This window comes from Raphanus sativus, chromosome 3, assembly GCF_000801105.2.
Source record: "Raphanus sativus cultivar WK10039 chromosome 3, ASM80110v3, whole genome shotgun sequence".
NCBI classification, from domain to species: Eukaryota; Viridiplantae; Streptophyta; class Magnoliopsida; order Brassicales; family Brassicaceae; genus Raphanus; species Raphanus sativus.
The window spans coordinates 6,699,997-6,717,531 of NC_079513.1; the positions used below are offsets into that span (position 1 = coordinate 6,699,997).

The window sequence follows — 17,535 nt, forward strand, 5'->3', positions numbered from 1 at the left end:
CTACTTCTCTTTTCCCTTCCCCACTATCTTATTGATTCTTTTTATCATTTTTTTTTCTTTTTTGTTTTCTTTTTCTTCCTTTTTTTTCTTTTTTTTTTTATAGGGGGAAGGAGTCAAATAGCACAATCTAGAGTTTTCTTTTCTTTTCATTCTAAGGTCCCTAAGGCTTATCTTTCTCAACTTTCTCACTACCCAAACCCAAGATACAAACTCATTTAGGACATGCACCCAACCATCATCCTAGAAGCTAGCTCAAATAATGATCCTATGCTAGCAAGAGGTGAGAACAAACCCATGTCGCCTCCAATACTCTCAAGATTTTGCACATGACAAGCTATCAGAAAAGGCCTCACTCAAGCAAATCAATGTTGGCTTCAAAGAAAGGTAAGGGCTCAAGGGTGAGGGAGTTCCATTTGGGTTAACAAAGAGTGGTACAATGGACAAAGATAACCCAAATGTGTATGAGAACCATGATCAAGTATGCAAATGCCCATAAGTGAGAGAAATTAAGTTCATTTAAGCCTAAGTTCAGATTGGAGCTGGTTTTCAGAACAATGTCAATGACAAGCAAGCACACAAGTTTCAAGAAGAGTTTTCAAGGCTCGAAGCGTGCAAGGCTTTAAAGAGATGCTTAGGCTACTTGATATGCTTAACTAGGGTGTCACTTTGATTGCTAAACAAGCTCTTTGCAAGGCATTTTAAAATCATTGCTCCCTATGCAGATGGATGCAACCTATATGAATGCTTCTAGACTCAAACTTAAAGGATGCTGATGCAACTACATGCCTATTTTTTTTGGTTTTTATCGGATTTTTCAAATTTTTTTTTTTATGCAAATAGATATGTACAATGCATGGACTCAATGCAGGACCATCAAAGCAAACATGGTTAAATACTTGGTACCTCCCCCAAACTTAAGTCACACAGTCTCTGTGTTATTAAGCTGAGAGAGATACCGAAAATAAATCCTAAAAAACAAAGAAAAGCTAGTATATACAAGAGAAGGTGACAGAGTACCTCCTATCGGTAGCGAGTAGAGCCAGATGGCTCGTACTCATCGGTGTCAGGTGGAAACGTGGTGTAGTAGCCGCCTGGCATGGTGCTGTGCTCCTCAAATCGTGGCTGGCTAGAGATCTCTTCGATCTCGATCTCCTCCTCAGAATCAGCAAGGGAGGGTGATTTGTTGCCCGAGGAAGAGGGGAGGATGGGTGGATTTCTCCAGCGACGCTGCTGCTGCCTTTCAGTGACAGGGAAGCCAATGGCTGAGGGGTTTGGTGGAGGCTGGGGTACATGGTCGTCTGGGAACTCGAAGTCCGCTCTGCTACATCCCGCAAAACCTCCCCTAGTCAAGACATCAGCTATCTTTCTCAAGATCTTGGATGTTGACTTCGCTTTCTTCTTCGCAGTCTTGCTCATTTCCTTACACTTCTTCTTGAGCTTCTCAATCGTCCTATCCTGAGCCTTGTTCCATCTCTGGAGCCTACTGATATGATCGTGGGCGTCGCGAAGGGCACCAGGGGGAAGGGTTCCGGAGTATGGTGTGAATGTGTAGCGACGCTGCCCATAGACTGGCTCAACGTCCTCATCTTCCACTGGTTCAGCTTCTGGCATAGCTCTCCCAATAGTCTCTTCTGCTTCCGTGCAAGGGCCGATGGGGTCAAGGGACCCATGCTCACGAAGGAAAGCACCCGTAGGAATGATGAAGCTGACACCGCAGGGCCCATTTAGGTTTGTCAGCTCTCTGTTTGGGAGGACCACCTCGGCCTTTTTGCCCCCGATCTTGTAGTGGTAGACGTAGTCACCCTTGTATCTCCCACTAAAGTAAGTGGCTTGCCTCAAGTAAGGAGCATCCAAGAAGATCGGTGTTGTCGCATCGTTTCCCAACGAGATACCCTTGAACTCAAGCAAGGGTGTGATCAAACTTCCAATCCCAATCTTTGGTGAGGAGTCACCGGTGGTCCAAGCCCAATCTCTGTAGTGCCGAAGACGTGCCACAAAGAACCTGACCCATCCAACCTCTGAGTAGAGCTCCATGGAGAAAGGGAGCTGCGCGTGTGTGGCGTATGGCTGAATGGCTGGGAAGAATAGGTACATGTCTTCATCCGTGATGGTGCCAACTTCCTTTCGTGGATAGAAGATATGGACAAGTAGCCTGTGTAGGTAACGCACTGAGGGATGCCTGATATGAAAGTTCTTGTCCTTTCCAGTAGAGCGTTCGTTACCACTGATCAGCTTCCAGAGCTTCTGGGGGAGGTTGTCGGTTTTCTCAGGAAAAGAGTACTGCAAATCTGGAAAACCCATCACTCTCTCGATTTATTTGAAGCTCATGGTGTAGCTTCTCCCATGCACTGTAAATGCGATCTTTCCCCATCCTTCCCTTGCGTGCTTGGTTTTGTGAACAGTGACGAATAGGGAGGAGAGGAACTGGCATGAAACTTCTTTGTAGAGAGGATATGCCATGGTGTAGAGCTTGGGCATCCTCAAATGAACCAGCATTGCCTCGATATCAGCTTCGAGACCCAGCTGGCGCAGCAACTGGACGTCTGCAAACCTCGTTGGCATCCAAGTTATCTCATTCTTCAGAACGTCATAGAGTTGCTCAACAGTTGGCTTCTTTTCTCTGTCTCTTTCAACCACAACTCCTTTTCCCTTAGACGTTTTAGCTTTCTTTGCTGGAGCAGGCTCATCTGCACTTTCATAGTCGCTCTCTTCAATCTCAGGAACTGCTACACTCTTTCCCGCTCTCTTCACCGCTGCCAACTTTTTCTTTTCAGCTGCCGTAGCTTGCCTCTGTGTCAACTGTGTTCCAGAGCCAGATGCGGGTGCTTTCCCTCGAGCTGCTTGCTCCTTAATCTCCTTCGCCGTCTTGCTTGTCTTAGTCATTGTACCTGAACACAAGACAAACTTGGAGAGGAGTAAGTTGAATGAAGCAAGAATCACACTTTTCAAAATCTCAATATATGAAAGTTAAGATGAACAAAGTGATTCTAGAGTCAAAAGAGTTTCAGTTCAAACTTCTAAACAACTTATCAAGCAAACCCAACCACAAACACAATCAATTAGGACCCAATTCGAAAATCCCCAAAATCCATGAACCCTAATTTGCAAAAGTTCAAATTCAACTCAATTTCACCATGGAATCAACAACCCAACTTAATATATAAACTTTTCCTAGTCTATTTCACCACAATCAAGCAAGAAAAAGTCCAAATTTTGATTTTGAAAATCTAGGGTTCATGGACTTGCGAAATTGGTTTCAAGAACACAATACCTTGCTTTGGATGGATGGAAAAGGTGAATGGGTGTGGGGCACTAGACTACAGGGGCGAAAGCTTGGATGTGAGTGAAAGAATGAGTTGATTTGGTGAAGATTTGAGTGAGATATGGGGTTTGGAGTGGTGAGAGCTTGATAGAGTTTGTGATTTTGGTGAGGGATGAGAGTGAGGGAGAAGATGTCGATGGGGGGGGAGTTGGGTAGGTCTAGGGTCGGGTTGGTCCGGTTAGGGTGGTTAGGATCGGTTCAATTAGAGTGAACCGGGTTTTCAGATTAGAGAACTTACCTGACCGGAGGCCACAGCGACCGACCAGACCCGTTCCGTGAGGTCGCTCCGGAAAAGACGAGCGACCGGCCCGAGCCGCTGGGTGGGAGTCGCTGCGGGCTGGAGCGGCCAGTGCTACCCGCTGCCCCTTGGTCGCTCTGCACCTGCACACTGTTCACGTTGCTTTTTTTTTTTTTTTTTTTTTTTTTTTTTAGAAACAAAACAAGATAAAAAAAAAAAAAATTGAAAACAAATTTAGAAATGCAATATATGCAAGGATAGACATGGGACTTCCTCCCAAGTGAGCTTGTTTAAAGTCTCTAGCTTGACTTTACCTCCTTCGGGGTTAGGCCGGGGTGGGATCAGAAAGTGGAGTTGAGACTCCATCTTCCTTTGGTGCTGTGGCCATGTAGAGCTTAACTCTTTGCCCGTTGATTGTGAAGTCTCTTCCATCAGTACCCCACAAAACAATAGCCCCATAAGGTCTGATCTCCTTGATCTTGAATGGACCGGACCACCTTGACTTGAGCTTTCGTGGGAACAACTTCAGCCTAGAGTTGTAAAGAAGAACTTGGTCTCCTTCCTTGAACTCTCTTTTCAGAATGCTCTTGTCATGGAAAACCTTGGTCTTTTCCTTGTAGATCCTTGAATTCTCAAAAGCATCCATCCTTATCTCATCAAGTTCATGGAGCTGAAAAAGTCTCTTCTCCTTGGCACTCTTGATGTCAAATTTCAGCAACTTCACTGCCCATAGTGCCTTGTACTCAAGCTCCACTGGCAGATGACAAGACTTCCCATAGACAAGGTTGAAAGGTGTGGTTCCCAAGGGTGTCTTGTAAGCTGTCCTATAAGCCCAAAGTGCATCATCAAGTTTAGTAGACCAATCCTTCCTTGTAATCCCCACAATCTTCTCCAAAATGGACTTGATCTCTCTGTTAGAAACCTCAACCTGACCACTTGTCTGAGGATGGTAAGGAGTTGCTACCTTGTGCTTCACACCCTTCTTCTTGAGAAGCCCTTCAATCAGTTTGTTAATGAAGTGGGAGCCTCCATCACTGATCACAACCCTTGGGACTCCAAACCTTGGAAAGATGACACTCTTGAACATCTTGGTTACCACCTTAGCATCATTGGTGGGACTTGCTATGGCTTCCACCCATTTTGAATCATAATCAACAGCCACAAGGATGTATTTGTTGCCATGAGATGATGGGAATGGTCCCATGAAGTCAATACCCCACACGTCAAACACTTCAACTTCAAGGATAGGGTTCTGAGGCATCTCATTCCTCTTGGTAATGTTTCCTCTTCTTTGGCATGAATCACACCTCAAAACAAAATCTTGTGTATCCTTGAACATGTGTGGCCACCAGAATCCTGCTTGTAGCACTTTTGCAACAGTCTTGAAGGTGGCAAAGTGACCTCCATAAGATGATCCATGACAGTGTGTAAGGATCCCTTCAACTTCTTCATTGGCAACCACTCTTCTGTAGAGCTGATCCTTGCAGAGAATGTAGAGGTAAGGCTCGTCCCAATAGTATCTCTTCACATCCTTGAAGAACTTCTTCTTGGCATAGCCCACAAGATTCAAAGGTTCTTTTCCTGTGGCTAAGTAGTTCACCAAATCAGCATACCAAGGTTCCTTCTCTTCAGTAGCCTTAACCTCTTCAAGCTTTCTACCAGTCTCACAAGCTGCCATCACTGCTCCAATAGCCATGATCTGCTCTTCTGGAAGTCCCTCATCAATAGGAACACCACATTCTATTTTCAGTCTAGACAAGTGATCAGCTACACCATTTTCAACTCCAGGCTTGTCTCTAATCTCCAAATCAAACTCTTGGAGCAAAAGGATCCATCTCAAAAGCCTCGGTTTTGCATCCTTCTTGGCCAAAAGGTGTCTCAAAGCTGCATGATCTGTGTAGACAATGACTTTAGACCCCACCAAATAGCTCCTGAACTTCTCAAATGCAAATACAATGGCTAGCATCTCCTTCTCTGTTGTGGCATACTTCATCTGAGCATCATTCAAGGTTTGGCTCGCATAGTAGATCACATGAGTCTTGCCATCTTTCTTCTGGCCCAAAACAGCTCCCACAGCATAGTCACTAGCATCACACATGATCTCAAAGGGTAGACTCCAATCTGGTGGCTGGACAATGGGAGCATTTACAAGCTCATTCTTCAACTTCTTGAAAGCTTCTAGACATTCCTTACCAAAGAGAAAGATCTCTTCCTTGCATAACAGTCTAGTGAGTGGTCTGGCGATCTTGGAGAAGTCCTGAATGAACCTTCTATAGAAACCAGCATGCCCCAAGAAGCTCCTGATGTCTTTCACTGTCTTTGGTGGAGCCAAACTGACCATCACATCAATCTTTGCTTTGTCCACCTCAATCCCCTTCTCTGATATCTTGTGTCCAAGAACAATTCCTTCCTTAACCATGAAGTGACACTTCTCCCAGTTGAGTACAAGGTTGGTGTCTTCACATCTCTGTAGGACCCTGCACAAATTAGACAAACAAGCAGAAAACGAAGATCCGTAGACAGAGAAGTCATCCATAAACACCTCCACAACATCTTCAATAAGATCAGAAAAAATCGACATCATGCACCTTTGAAAAGTGGCTGGAGCATTGCACAGCCCAAATGGCATCCTTCGATAAGCAAAGGTACCATAGGGGCATGTGAATGTCGTTTTCTCTTGATCATTGGGATGTATGGGTATTTGGAAGAACCCTGAATACCCGTCAAGAAAACAATAGAATGGATGATTTGCAAGTCTCTCAAGCATCTGATCAATAAACGGCAATGGAAAATGATCCTTTCTAGATGCAGAGTTCAGTTTTCGGTAATCAATGCACATTCTATGTCCTGTGATGGTTCTTGTGGGTATTAGTTCATCCTTATCATTTTTCACCACAGTGATCCCACCCTTCTTTGGAACCACATGCACAGGAGATACCCATTTAGAATCTGAAATAGGGTAAATCACACCAGCATCTAAGAGTTTAAGAATCTCCTTCTTTACAACATCCTTCAGGTTAGGATTTAACCTTCTTTGATGCTCGATAGAAGTCATTGATTCATCCTCAAGATGTATCCTATGCATGCACAAAGTGGGTGAGATCCCTTTGATATCATCAAGGGAGTAACCTATTGCTTTTCTAAACCTTTTAAGTGTTTTCAAAAGTTCAGCAAGCTCAGGTTCAGTAAGTTCACTACTCACAATGACAGGATAGGTCTCATTAGGGCCAAGGAATGCATACCTTACACCATGGGGGAGTGGTTTGAGCTCCACCTTGGGTGCCTTAAGCTCGCTCCAGTCATCTTGCTGGGTGTCCTCTTGTTGAGTCACTGAAGCTACTTGATGGACCACTTGTGACAGCTTTTCGTACTGATCCTTACTCTTAAACCCCTTGTGTGAATCCAGCATCATCCCATAGGCTGTACTCTCCAAGTTCTCAATCACTTCAGCCCTTTTCTCCACTGTCAAAGCCAGCTGTAGAGGATCTTCTAGAGACAGCTCTTCAAGGAGTTCATCAGCCAGAGCATTCATCTCTTCAATGTAGAAGATTTGTCCTTGCACAGTTGGTTTCTTCATAACCTCCTTGATGTCAAAGTGGAGAATGTGTCTCTTACCCAAGTGGAGATCAATCTTGCCTTCTTTCACATTCACAATAGCTCCAGCTGTAGCTAAGAAAGGTCTCCCGAGGATTAAGGGATCTTGAGCTTCTTCACCCATCTCAAGTACTACAAAATCTGTAGGGATTTCACAATTCCCGACCATAAGAGGAAGGTCTTCCAAGATGCCAACAGGGTACTTCACTGAACGATCAGCCAACACCAATGAGAGTCTACACTTCTTGTACTGAGTGAAACCAAGCTTCTTTGCAACTGACAAAGGCATCAAGCTGACACTAGCTCCCAAATCGCAGAGACATCTCTCAAAAACCATAGGTCCAAGGGCACAAGGCAGTGTGAAGCATCATGGGTCCTCTAGTTTCTTTGGAACATCAAGTCTCTGAATGATGGCATTACACTCATGAGTGAGGATCATCATACCTTGCATCTCCTTCTTCTTTGCAGCTACAGCATCTTTTAGGAACTTACTGTATTGAGGAACCAGCATGAAAGCATCTATGATGGGCATTGTGATCTGAACTTCACTCATCTGCTTTTCAAACAAGGCTTTGTACTTCTCCAGCAGCTGCTTCTTGAACCTTCCAGGGAATGGAAGTTTGGGCTCATAAGGAGGGGGAACAAAAGGATTCTCAGTTGCTGGAGCAGCTTGACTATCTTTCACTGTTTGCTTCTCTTCTCCTACCTTTCCTTTGCCTTTGGCTTCCACAATCTTCTCTAAGATCTCATCATTGATCTTCTCATCCACAATCACGACCTCATCATCAATGTTGATGGCTACCCCCCCACCTTGTTTCTCAGCATCCTTGGTGAGAGTTGGAGGAGGCAACTGCTTGCCACTCCTAAGGGTAACAGCCTTCATTGTTTCTTTGGGGTTTTGCTCAGGTTTTCCAGGTAGAGAACCTTGCTGGCGGTTTTGGTGAGTAGTCAAGAAGCAAACTGGTTCTCCAAGGCCTTGAACTTGTTGTTGAGCTCATTGTAGCTACCATCAATCTTGTTGTGGAGATTCTTGAGTTCATAGCCAACATGCTTTTCACTTCTAGTTTGAGAGTCCAAGATTTGTTTCAGTAGAATATATGTGCTGCTGGCTGGAGGAGCAGAACTAGAAGGATGAGCTTGCTGCTGAGAAGATGGGTTTCCTTTGTTGGGAAAACCTGGAGGAGGGTTCTGCTGAGGCTGAGAGTTGCCTTGTTGGTTGCTCCTAGGCTGGTAACCATTCTGCTGGTTGTTTGGGTAAGATCGATGTTGGTAGTTGTTGTACTGAAAATTGGGCTCCTTCTTGTACCAACTGCTATTGTTGTTGATGAAACATAGCTCTTCTTGACCCTCTAAACCATCAACTTCATTAGCACCAGGAGGTGCTTCTTGTGCTGGGTTACCAACGAAGTTCAGCTGCTCTTGTGTAGCCTTATCAGCAATCAGAATGTCGATCTTATCCTATAAAGCTTTTAACTCTTTCCTCGTCTGCTTGTCATCAGTTCTATCTCCTCTGTCATGGTCTCCACTGTAGACTGCGTCACTCTTCACCATGTTGTCAACCAGCTCCTCTGCATCTGCTTCAGTTCTCCCTAAGAAGAACCCATTACTTGCAGTATCCAATCTGGATCTGTACTTAGGAAGTGCACCCCTGTAGAAGGTGCTCAGCAAGCTCTCTTTGGAGAAACCATGGTGTGGACACTGAGCTTGGTAGCCCTTGAATCTCTCCCAAGCTTCACTGAAGCCTTCTAAGTTCTTCTGCTGGAAACTGGATATCTCGTTTCTTAGCTTAGCAGTTCTTGAAGTAGAGAAGAACTTCTCCAAGAATGCTCTCTTGCAGTCATCCCAGGTGGTGATGGAGTCGCTAGGTAGAGACTTCTCCCACTGACGTGCCTTATCTCCCAGAGAGAAAGAGAATAGCTTGAGTTTGAAGGCATCCTCGGACACACCATTGGTCTTTGACAAACCACAGTAGCTGTCAAATTTGTCCAAGTGATCGAATGGGTCTTCTACAGCCAAGCCATGATACTTGTTGTTCTCGATCACGTTGAGGAGTCCTGGTTTGACCTCAAAGTTGTTAGCCTCCACAGCTGGGGCTCTGATGCCAAGCCTATGACCATTGATGTTGGTACGGTCATAGGTACCAATCGGTCGAGCAGGTCGCGGAGGGTGCTGAGGGTTGACCCCTTGACCGTTTGCAGGTGGATCCATATCGATATCCTGTTGAGCTCTTCTCTGTCTTGATATACCCCTTTCAAGTGCTCTGATGTCAGGTACAAGTGGAGCTAGGTCTGATGTGCCCTTGCTCCTCAAGTTCATACACCTGAAATTAAAAGAGGGATGAAAATGTAGAATCAGTAAACAGAAAAAGAAAAATGACTTAGTCTCAAGCAAGCGACTAAATCTCAATGTTTAAATCAACTCGGAATTTGGCAACGGCGCCAATTTGATGCTAGGAATTTCAAAGTTCCTAAAACAAATGTTGTAATATGAGTGAAATGTCGAACCAATTCCAAGGGATTCAAAGCACCAAGAATGCAAGTACTTCCTTAATCTAAGTGCAATCGAAGATTTGATGATTTCTAGAACCTAATATGCAATAACTAAACAACAAAAACAGTAAATCAATGAACTTTCTTTTATGAGAAAGGAGAACTCATGGGTATAGGAATTTAGACTTTGGGTGATCAAGCTTCGAACTAAGGATGGCAACAGTCAATCAAACTAATCAACCTTAAGCTTAGACACAATCTTAAACAAACTCTATGTCTAGATGAATGCTCATTTGCTAACATATTTCAGATATCAAATGCCTTTGGCTGAATAATATAAAAGCAATCATTAACAAACAAGTCTATTGGCTATCTTAACACCCTTAACAACAAATTTCTTTGGTAAAGTGTGTTAAGAGCTTAGGAGAGTTGACTCAGACATATCATCGAACACCTTGTGGATGGGATATGTCTAAAGATCAACTTTTGAGAAGCCAACTCAATAGATGCATTACGAATACTCTCCTAGGCAAGGAATAAGGTTTGATTAATACTAAAACATCCTAGAACTAACTTAATCACCCTAAATCTTCCTAACCCATGAATTCAATGGTGGATTACTCACTAAGGTTCATGATCATTCTTAAACTCATATTGAGTTTCAGACTGATCATAAACAGAGATGAAATAACTGAAATCAACAGGAAATAAAACAAGAACAAGAGAATCAATGATCAAAAGATGAAATCTCCAATAGTTTTTTTGATGTTTACCAAGTAACAAAAGATAGATCAGCCTCTGGTGGCTTACACAATACTTAAACTTAGGTTTTAGAACAGAAAAACGTGCATACAAATGACTAAAATGCCCCTGAGAAATGTTAATCTTCGAGCTGGAGCGGGTGTGGAGCGACCAGGCGGGGTCGCTCCGGGTGGTCGCTGCGGAGAAGACGAGCGAGCAGTCGAAGTCGCTCTCTCGGGGTCGCTCCAAGGGACAAGGCGCAGCGAGCAGGTGGAGCGGGCAGTCGGGGTCGCTGGCTCGAGGTCGCTCCAAGGGATGAGGCGCAGCGAGCAGGTGGAGTCGCTCCGCATGGTCGCTGCAAAGAAGACGAGCGACCGGCTAGAGTCGCTGAGGTGGAGCCGCCCCAGGATGGTGAAGTCGCAGCGGGTGGTGGGAGTCGCTGGGGTGAGGCCGCTCCAGGTCATGAGGTCGGAGCGACCGACTGGACCCGCTGCACTGAGGTCGATGTGGCCTTGGTCGTCTCTAAGTCACTCATTTTGCCTCTTTTGAGTCCCCAATGCATCCCAAATGCTCCATGTGGTACTCCAACACCTGATAAAGACTTATGTATGCAAAATGCAACCTAAACATGCCTAAATCCTATTCTAGATGATCAAAATGCATGCGAATATAAAGATAAAACAATGGAAATATGCAAGACATCAGCTAGCTTTACCAAATGTTGCAAAGCAAGGTCATGAGGCAGATTCAATCTATTATCATTAAACTTCTTAGACCCTTTCTTCAAATCATTAAACTTGTCTTCACACTGCTGAAGCGAAACATGACCTATATAAGGCACGTCGGTTATCAACAACTTCAACATCTTATCAGTCCACTTCACTCACTGCCATAGGGACTTTTTAGCTGATGTATTGGATTCGTTGTGACCATCACCATTTTCCTCATTGAATCTTGGTTCATGATCATAACTCACTGAGTGATTCTCTCTTTCTCCTTTATGTTGCTCAGTCAACGACATTTTGTGATTACAGGTTTGAGCTGTAACCACAGTAAAGGGAAGACCTTCAAGTGGTCTAGAATTGGGGTTGTGATGATGAACTCTCATAGAACCTTGAACTTCCGTACGACGAAGCTCCACCACAGACCACACCTTCTTGAGGAAAATTCTCATCCCTTTATCCCTCAAATCACTTCATATGTGAGAAAATAACATGAAATACAAACAGATTAAGAACCGAATCCAAAAAAGTATAGACCTTCATCACCTAAATGTGAAATCTCAAGTGATTTAACAAAACTATCAGCAGTGCTACTTCTTGGGCATTAAATATTGAAGTTTAGTGGAGAAATCAAGTAGAGAGCACATAGTTTGATTTTCAGAGTCGGGTTAAATAGCAATCAATAATACGGCGGAATAGTTTAATCTAACTATGAACATTAGATCAAGAACATAATAACATTTTCATCCAGTAAGAGCATATCGACCCCATCAGCTCGAAGCTCCATTGTTGATGTCAGAGAATATAGAAGAACACTGCTTGTGTTCGAGATCTAAGAAGAACATGAACACTAGATTTCGGTGTCGATTTTGGGGAAGACAATACTCATGTTTCTCTATTGTGATAGATTTGATGATTAAAACGCTAAAGACCACAAACTTTTTTTGGGAAGTCCAATACCAAACACAATGTATACCCAAATTAATGAAATGTTGTGGATCATGGAAATCGGACACGTGTCAACACCAGGAACTTCGACTTTATGATATGGCGCTGAGGTGGTATGCCATGAGAGAGAAAACATATTTTTATATATATAGCTATATATTGTGATCTATATATATATATATGAAAATAAATTTATTTTGATGTTGATTTATAATAGAAAAACAAAGATATATATTGATTTTAATAAATTAGTTATAAAAACATACTTTATATAGCTTATAAATAAATAATTAATAAAGGAAAAGAAAATATAAAGTATTATATAAACTTTCTATAAGTGATACATTTAGTTACTATAAATGATTATGTGTAATATTATATATACTGTTTGGAAACTAATACGAATTGCTTTAGAATTTTTTTAGACTTGATTAAAATAAAATAAAAGAAAAATAAAACTCATCAACCAATCAATTATAACATTTTAAATTTTTTTATTTATGATTGACATCAAAACAAAATCACTATTATTAAAGATTTCAATCGACAATATGTATTTTTTTGGTATGAATCGATAATATGTTTTATATAGACTGTTCTGTTTTATTTTTTTGCTTCAGTAATAGATTTGTAATTTTCTAGTTTACTTGGGAAGATCTTGAGATATATACAGGAAGTACACGGAACACGAGATACATCAAGATGCAAAGACAGTTCCAGAGAACTATCATGCGTTAGTTATTAAATTTGAAACTACAGCCAAAAATCATAAAAGAAAAAACTTAGTTTACAGAGATTTTTACAATTTTTATTTAATGTTTTGGAAAAGGATGCTACCGAAATCTGAGGACTAAATCTTAGAACCACAAACAAACATCATCAGGGCTGAACATCATCAAACATCATCATGGCTGAACATCATTTTTACGATTTTTATTTAACGCGTGGTCTCTACTAAATTCAAAGATACTTATAGCTGAGCTTACTCGAAGGCAGGGCCTATAGTGTTAAGTCTGGGTATTGGGTCCAAACAAACATCATCATGGCTGAACATCACCAAGGAATGGTAGATCAACCGAGTCTCGATGGCCTATACCAGCGAGCTTGGAAGCACAACACCAGTCCAAAAGTGCGCCACTTCCTTTGGCAATGCATCAGTAATTCCCTCCCTGCAGCAGCAAACATGAAGAATAGACATATCTACAAAGATGATAGCTGCTCTCGATGTGGTGCAGAAAGTGAAAAGAGTCAACCATATACTATTCCAATGCCCATATGCTCGACTGATTTGGACGACTTCCCCCATTCACGCACCACCACAATGTTTAATGTCTGACTCTCTCTACTACAACCTCCACCGTGTACTGAGTTTACAAGAACGATATCCTCCTGACGAGGCATACACGGATTTAGTCCCATGGTTATTCTGGCGCCTTTGGAAAAATAGGAATGAGTTCCTCTTCCAAGACAAATACTACTCAGCACAAGACACAGTCAATAAAGCCATTGAAAACACAGCAGAGTGGATGAGCAGACAGGAGGAGAATAATATAGAGGTTAAAAAACCCACAAGCAACAAACAGCCTGTCAAGTGGAAACCACCAATACAGAACTGGACCAAATGCAACACAGATGGAGCCTGGCATAAAAACCAGCAAGGACAAGGTATTGGCTGGATTAGTAGAGACCACACGGGCCGACTGCTGTGGGCTGGAGCGCAAAGGTTCGAAGGGCTAGACTCACATGTGGAGACTGAAGCAACTGCACTAAACTGGGCTATAAAATCTATGTCTCGCTTGGATTATTCACAGGTGATTTTTGAAACAGATGCACAGGTGTTAGTGAAGATGATCGAAGGTGTGAAGGAAATATGGCCAAAGCTGAAACCGATCATCCAAGACATCACCCACTCCCTTAAGATGAACAGTAGCTTTAAGGTAGAATTTTTCTCTAGAGATGGTAACAAAACGACATATAAGATAGCAAAGGAAGCTTTTTCTTTTATGAATCATGTTCCTAAGTTGTATTCTATTGTGCCAAGTTGGTTGAAACCAGTATTAGAAGCAGATATGCCTTATGTAGGACTGAACTAAATTGTAAATCTGAACAATGTTGGTTAATAAAAGTTTGAAGTTGAGCCAAAAAAAAAACCACAAACAAAAAGTCACAGTTTCAACCACGCCCTAAATACTCATCTGGTACGGACTATCTGTAAAACGCGTTGTTTTACCTCGTCGGCTTATGGTTTCGAAAAAAATTTGTATTTTGCCGGCTTTGTGTAATATTTTAATATTAACTAGGTGTTTTCCTGCATCATGTGCAGTAAAATTGTTTTCAAAATTTAATTTATATTTAAAATAAGGTTTATTAAATATTATAGATTTTATTATTTTTACCGATATTTAAATATAGATTTTATTTATTTAAATATTAAATTAAAATAAAATGATTTTTTATTTAAAAATATATTGTATAATTATCAAAAATTTGAACTAACAATATTTATAGAATCTGTAGATATATAAGAATCTAATGATTTTATGATTAGAAATCAAGTTTTTTAAAAAATTGTAGCAATTTTTTAAAGATTTAGTAATACAAATTGTATAATTATAGAAAATAAAATAAAATATAATTTCGAAATTTTAATGTTATATATGAATATATTTATTTTAGAGATGATTTATGCGATATTACCATATTTAAAGAAGTTTACCAAAAATAAATATCAATATTAAATGTAAGGTATGAGTTATTACCATATTCTAAAAAGTTTATCAAAAATATAAATTAACATTAAATGAAATAATCCATGTCATATTTTTCGGAAGCCATGTCATCAATTTTATTAGCCATATCATATTTTTTTTTGTGAAACTGATGGTAAAGAGGACATGTGGCAATACATATTGTATAATTATAGAAAATAAAATATAATATAATTTCGAAATTTTAATGTTATATATGAATATATTTATTTTAGAGATGATGTATGCGATATTACCATATTTAAAGAAGTTTACCAAAAATAAATATCAATATTAAATGTAAGGTATGATTTATTACCATATTCTAAAAAGTTTACCAAAAATATAAATCACATTAAATGAAATAATCCATGTCATATTTTTCGGAAACCATGTCATCAATTATAGTAACCATGCCATATTTTTTTTGTGAAACTGAAATAGAGATGACATGTGGCAAAATCACTTCTCAAATATAGTCTAGGGGATCCAACAGATGACCAAAAAAAAAATTCTCTTTTCTTATGTTTTCCTTATTTCCATCTTAATTAATCTGGACTTGGTTTCGTTATATTACAACAAAGAACCACAACTGCGTCGAACACAAACCATAAAATTATTATATAAATGAACCTATAATGCGAACACACCCGAAGAAAGCTGTTTCATATATCGACATTCGTCGCCTGTATGGGGAAAAAGATTTGATCTCTTTAACAAAACAAAAACCTACTTGTCTTTTCTTTCCTCTTTTATAGCTTCATACGAAAGTAACACCTCTTTGAATTTTGCTTCAGCTACATCTACAAGAATCGATGAGACAACACACTCAATCCCACACAGTAAGATCAAAGTAGTGTTAAAGATTTTAAACTATAACGCTACCTTTGTTATCTTGATTTTGGTCTGGATGGAATTCCATCGCCTTCTCCCTGAACGCTTTCTGAATGCACAACAAATTCGAATCAAAGCATAAGAGTAAGTGAATATTACAGCATCAACAGAGTTGTTTCAATGCTTACCTTAATCTCAGCTTCTGTGTATGGAGTTGCCCTGGACCTATAACACAAGAAACACCCACTAAGGTCAATCGACATGTTCATTCTTGAATAGTTACACCACAATCGAAATGTTTCATTATTGAACTAAACATTTAGACAGAATGAATGACAGAAACAGAAACAGAACCCAAACGAAAGTGAGTCAAAGAGGACTTTAAACTATCTCAAAGGCACTAAGCCTCCTAAAACAGATAAATGATCCAAATATCATTATGTGTGAGCATTTTGTTTTTCTTTTATAATAGAAAAAATAAAAGAAAACACAACCTGCTGAGCCCTAAAACAGAGTAGTGATGCGATAGTGGATAGACTCTAGACTGTTTTGGAGGCTCCTGGTGATTGTTGGTCCTTTGGTTTCTAAAGGTAGACTCAGCTTTCCAGTACCAATCATTTCGCTGATACTGCTGATGGTATTGGTGAGCATTAGGATCATTTTCCTTCCAGTTCTCGAAGCCCCCTCTAAATTTGTTCCTCTCCCTGTTGAAAACGCTTTGCATACGCCTAATACGTTCCTGCAAGACAGAGAAGAGAGAGAGCATCATAATAAGATCTCAAAAGTTACAGTAGGAAAAAAGGTGAATTAATTAGACTAACCACTCTCTCAAGCTCTTCCTCATACTCCTCTTGCATCCGTTTATTGTACCTTCTCCATGCTTCCTCCTGATAAGCTGTTCTGAAAGAACCGCCTTTGGTTCCTCTCCGCGCTGCTGACTGTGCTCTACCTACCTTTAATTAGCAAAATTTAACAAAAAGGTTGGGAGCTTGAACATGAATTTTAACGAGAAATAAAAAAAGAAAAGAAAATGAATAATGGCCAATGCAAAACATAAAAAAAAGCTGAGGACTTTTAGCTAATAATGATAATATCACACGGAAAAAGTTGGTTTTTAATCACCTGAGTATAGACCCAATCAAAAGTTCTTCGCAACTGATGAACCTACCAAACAACACAACCATCAGACACGACACTCCGACAAAAACTTAGCCCAAAACCAAACATAAGACCTGCAGGGAGACAGAATTGAAGAATGGTTCTGCAGATTTTTTTAACCCAATCATACTTTTTCATTCTCCAAGGCTCAATTATGTTCACATATTCACGATCACAACTCGAGGAAACTAAAAACTAATAGACAAGAGAATCAATGATACTCACGGCGAAAGTGGTGGCGGTTGCGCCGATTACAGTAAAGGCGAGGATTCCCCAAAGCTTTAAGTCGGCCTTCTGAGGCGGCGGAGGTTTCCACTTTCCATCTTTATCGCGTTCAGAATCTTCTCCCCCCATTTTTTTTACAATTTACAGAATCTTTGGGGCTCCTAGCAGCATCCTCCGGGAAATTCGATTGCTCCTCTTCCCGTCGATTCTTAGGGAATCTCAATTCTTGATTTTTCGCTGTGTTGTATAATTCTTTGCTGTTTCCAATCAAACTCAAAAGGACGTTTTCTCCGTCGTGTACAAGACCAGACTTTCCGGATTTTGATAGGTGAGCCATGATTGCGCTCTTATTGGGCTTTTACTTCCACCCCAAAATGAATATTGATCCCTTTTATACAATTTACAATTTCTAATCTATGGGCCTACAAGACTTTAGCCATTTTTTCTTGTCGGCTAACAATTTTATTTAAGAGACTCGTTTATTAATACCTAACTAGATTTTAGATTTTGACCGAGC

General features: G+C 40.7%; 2 protein-coding genes and 1 non-coding gene across 4 annotated transcripts; 2 read left to right on the plus strand and 1 right to left on the minus strand.

Annotated features, from left to right (window-relative positions):
* The first annotated feature begins 8,835 nt into the window (after positions 1–8,835).
* Positions 8,836–8,942, plus strand: LOC130510364 (small nucleolar RNA R71). The gene has a single exon (XR_008944036.1). It is a non-coding gene; the product is annotated as a small nucleolar RNA R71 (small nucleolar RNA).
* Positions 8,943–13,262: 4,320 nt separating this feature from the next.
* On the plus strand, positions 13,263–14,147 carry LOC108845037 (uncharacterized). The gene has a single exon (XM_018618307.1). The coding sequence runs from the start codon at positions 13,263–13,265 to the stop codon at positions 14,145–14,147; it is 885 nt and encodes a 294-aa protein (XP_018473809.1).
* A 1,151-nt stretch (positions 14,148–15,298) lies between these two features.
* LOC108844286 (uncharacterized) lies at positions 15,299–17,360 on the minus strand. Of its 2 annotated transcripts, XM_018617513.2 has the most exons (7): positions 17,019–17,356; positions 16,758–16,799; positions 16,457–16,588; positions 16,130–16,374; positions 15,824–15,860; positions 15,687–15,744; positions 15,299–15,604 (listed from the first exon to the last, which is right to left on the minus strand). In XM_018617513.2, the coding sequence occupies exons 1-7, from the start codon at positions 17,145–17,147 to the stop codon at positions 15,531–15,533; spliced, it is 717 nt and encodes a 238-aa protein (XP_018473015.1). In that variant the 5' UTR covers positions 17,148–17,356; the 3' UTR covers positions 15,299–15,530. The 2 variants fall into 2 exon arrangements, with proteins under 2 accessions (XP_018473015.1, XP_018473016.1); XM_018617514.2 differs by lacking the exon at positions 16,758–16,799 and having other exon boundaries at positions 17,019–17,360.
* Between the last annotated feature and the right edge of the window lie 175 nt (positions 17,361–17,535).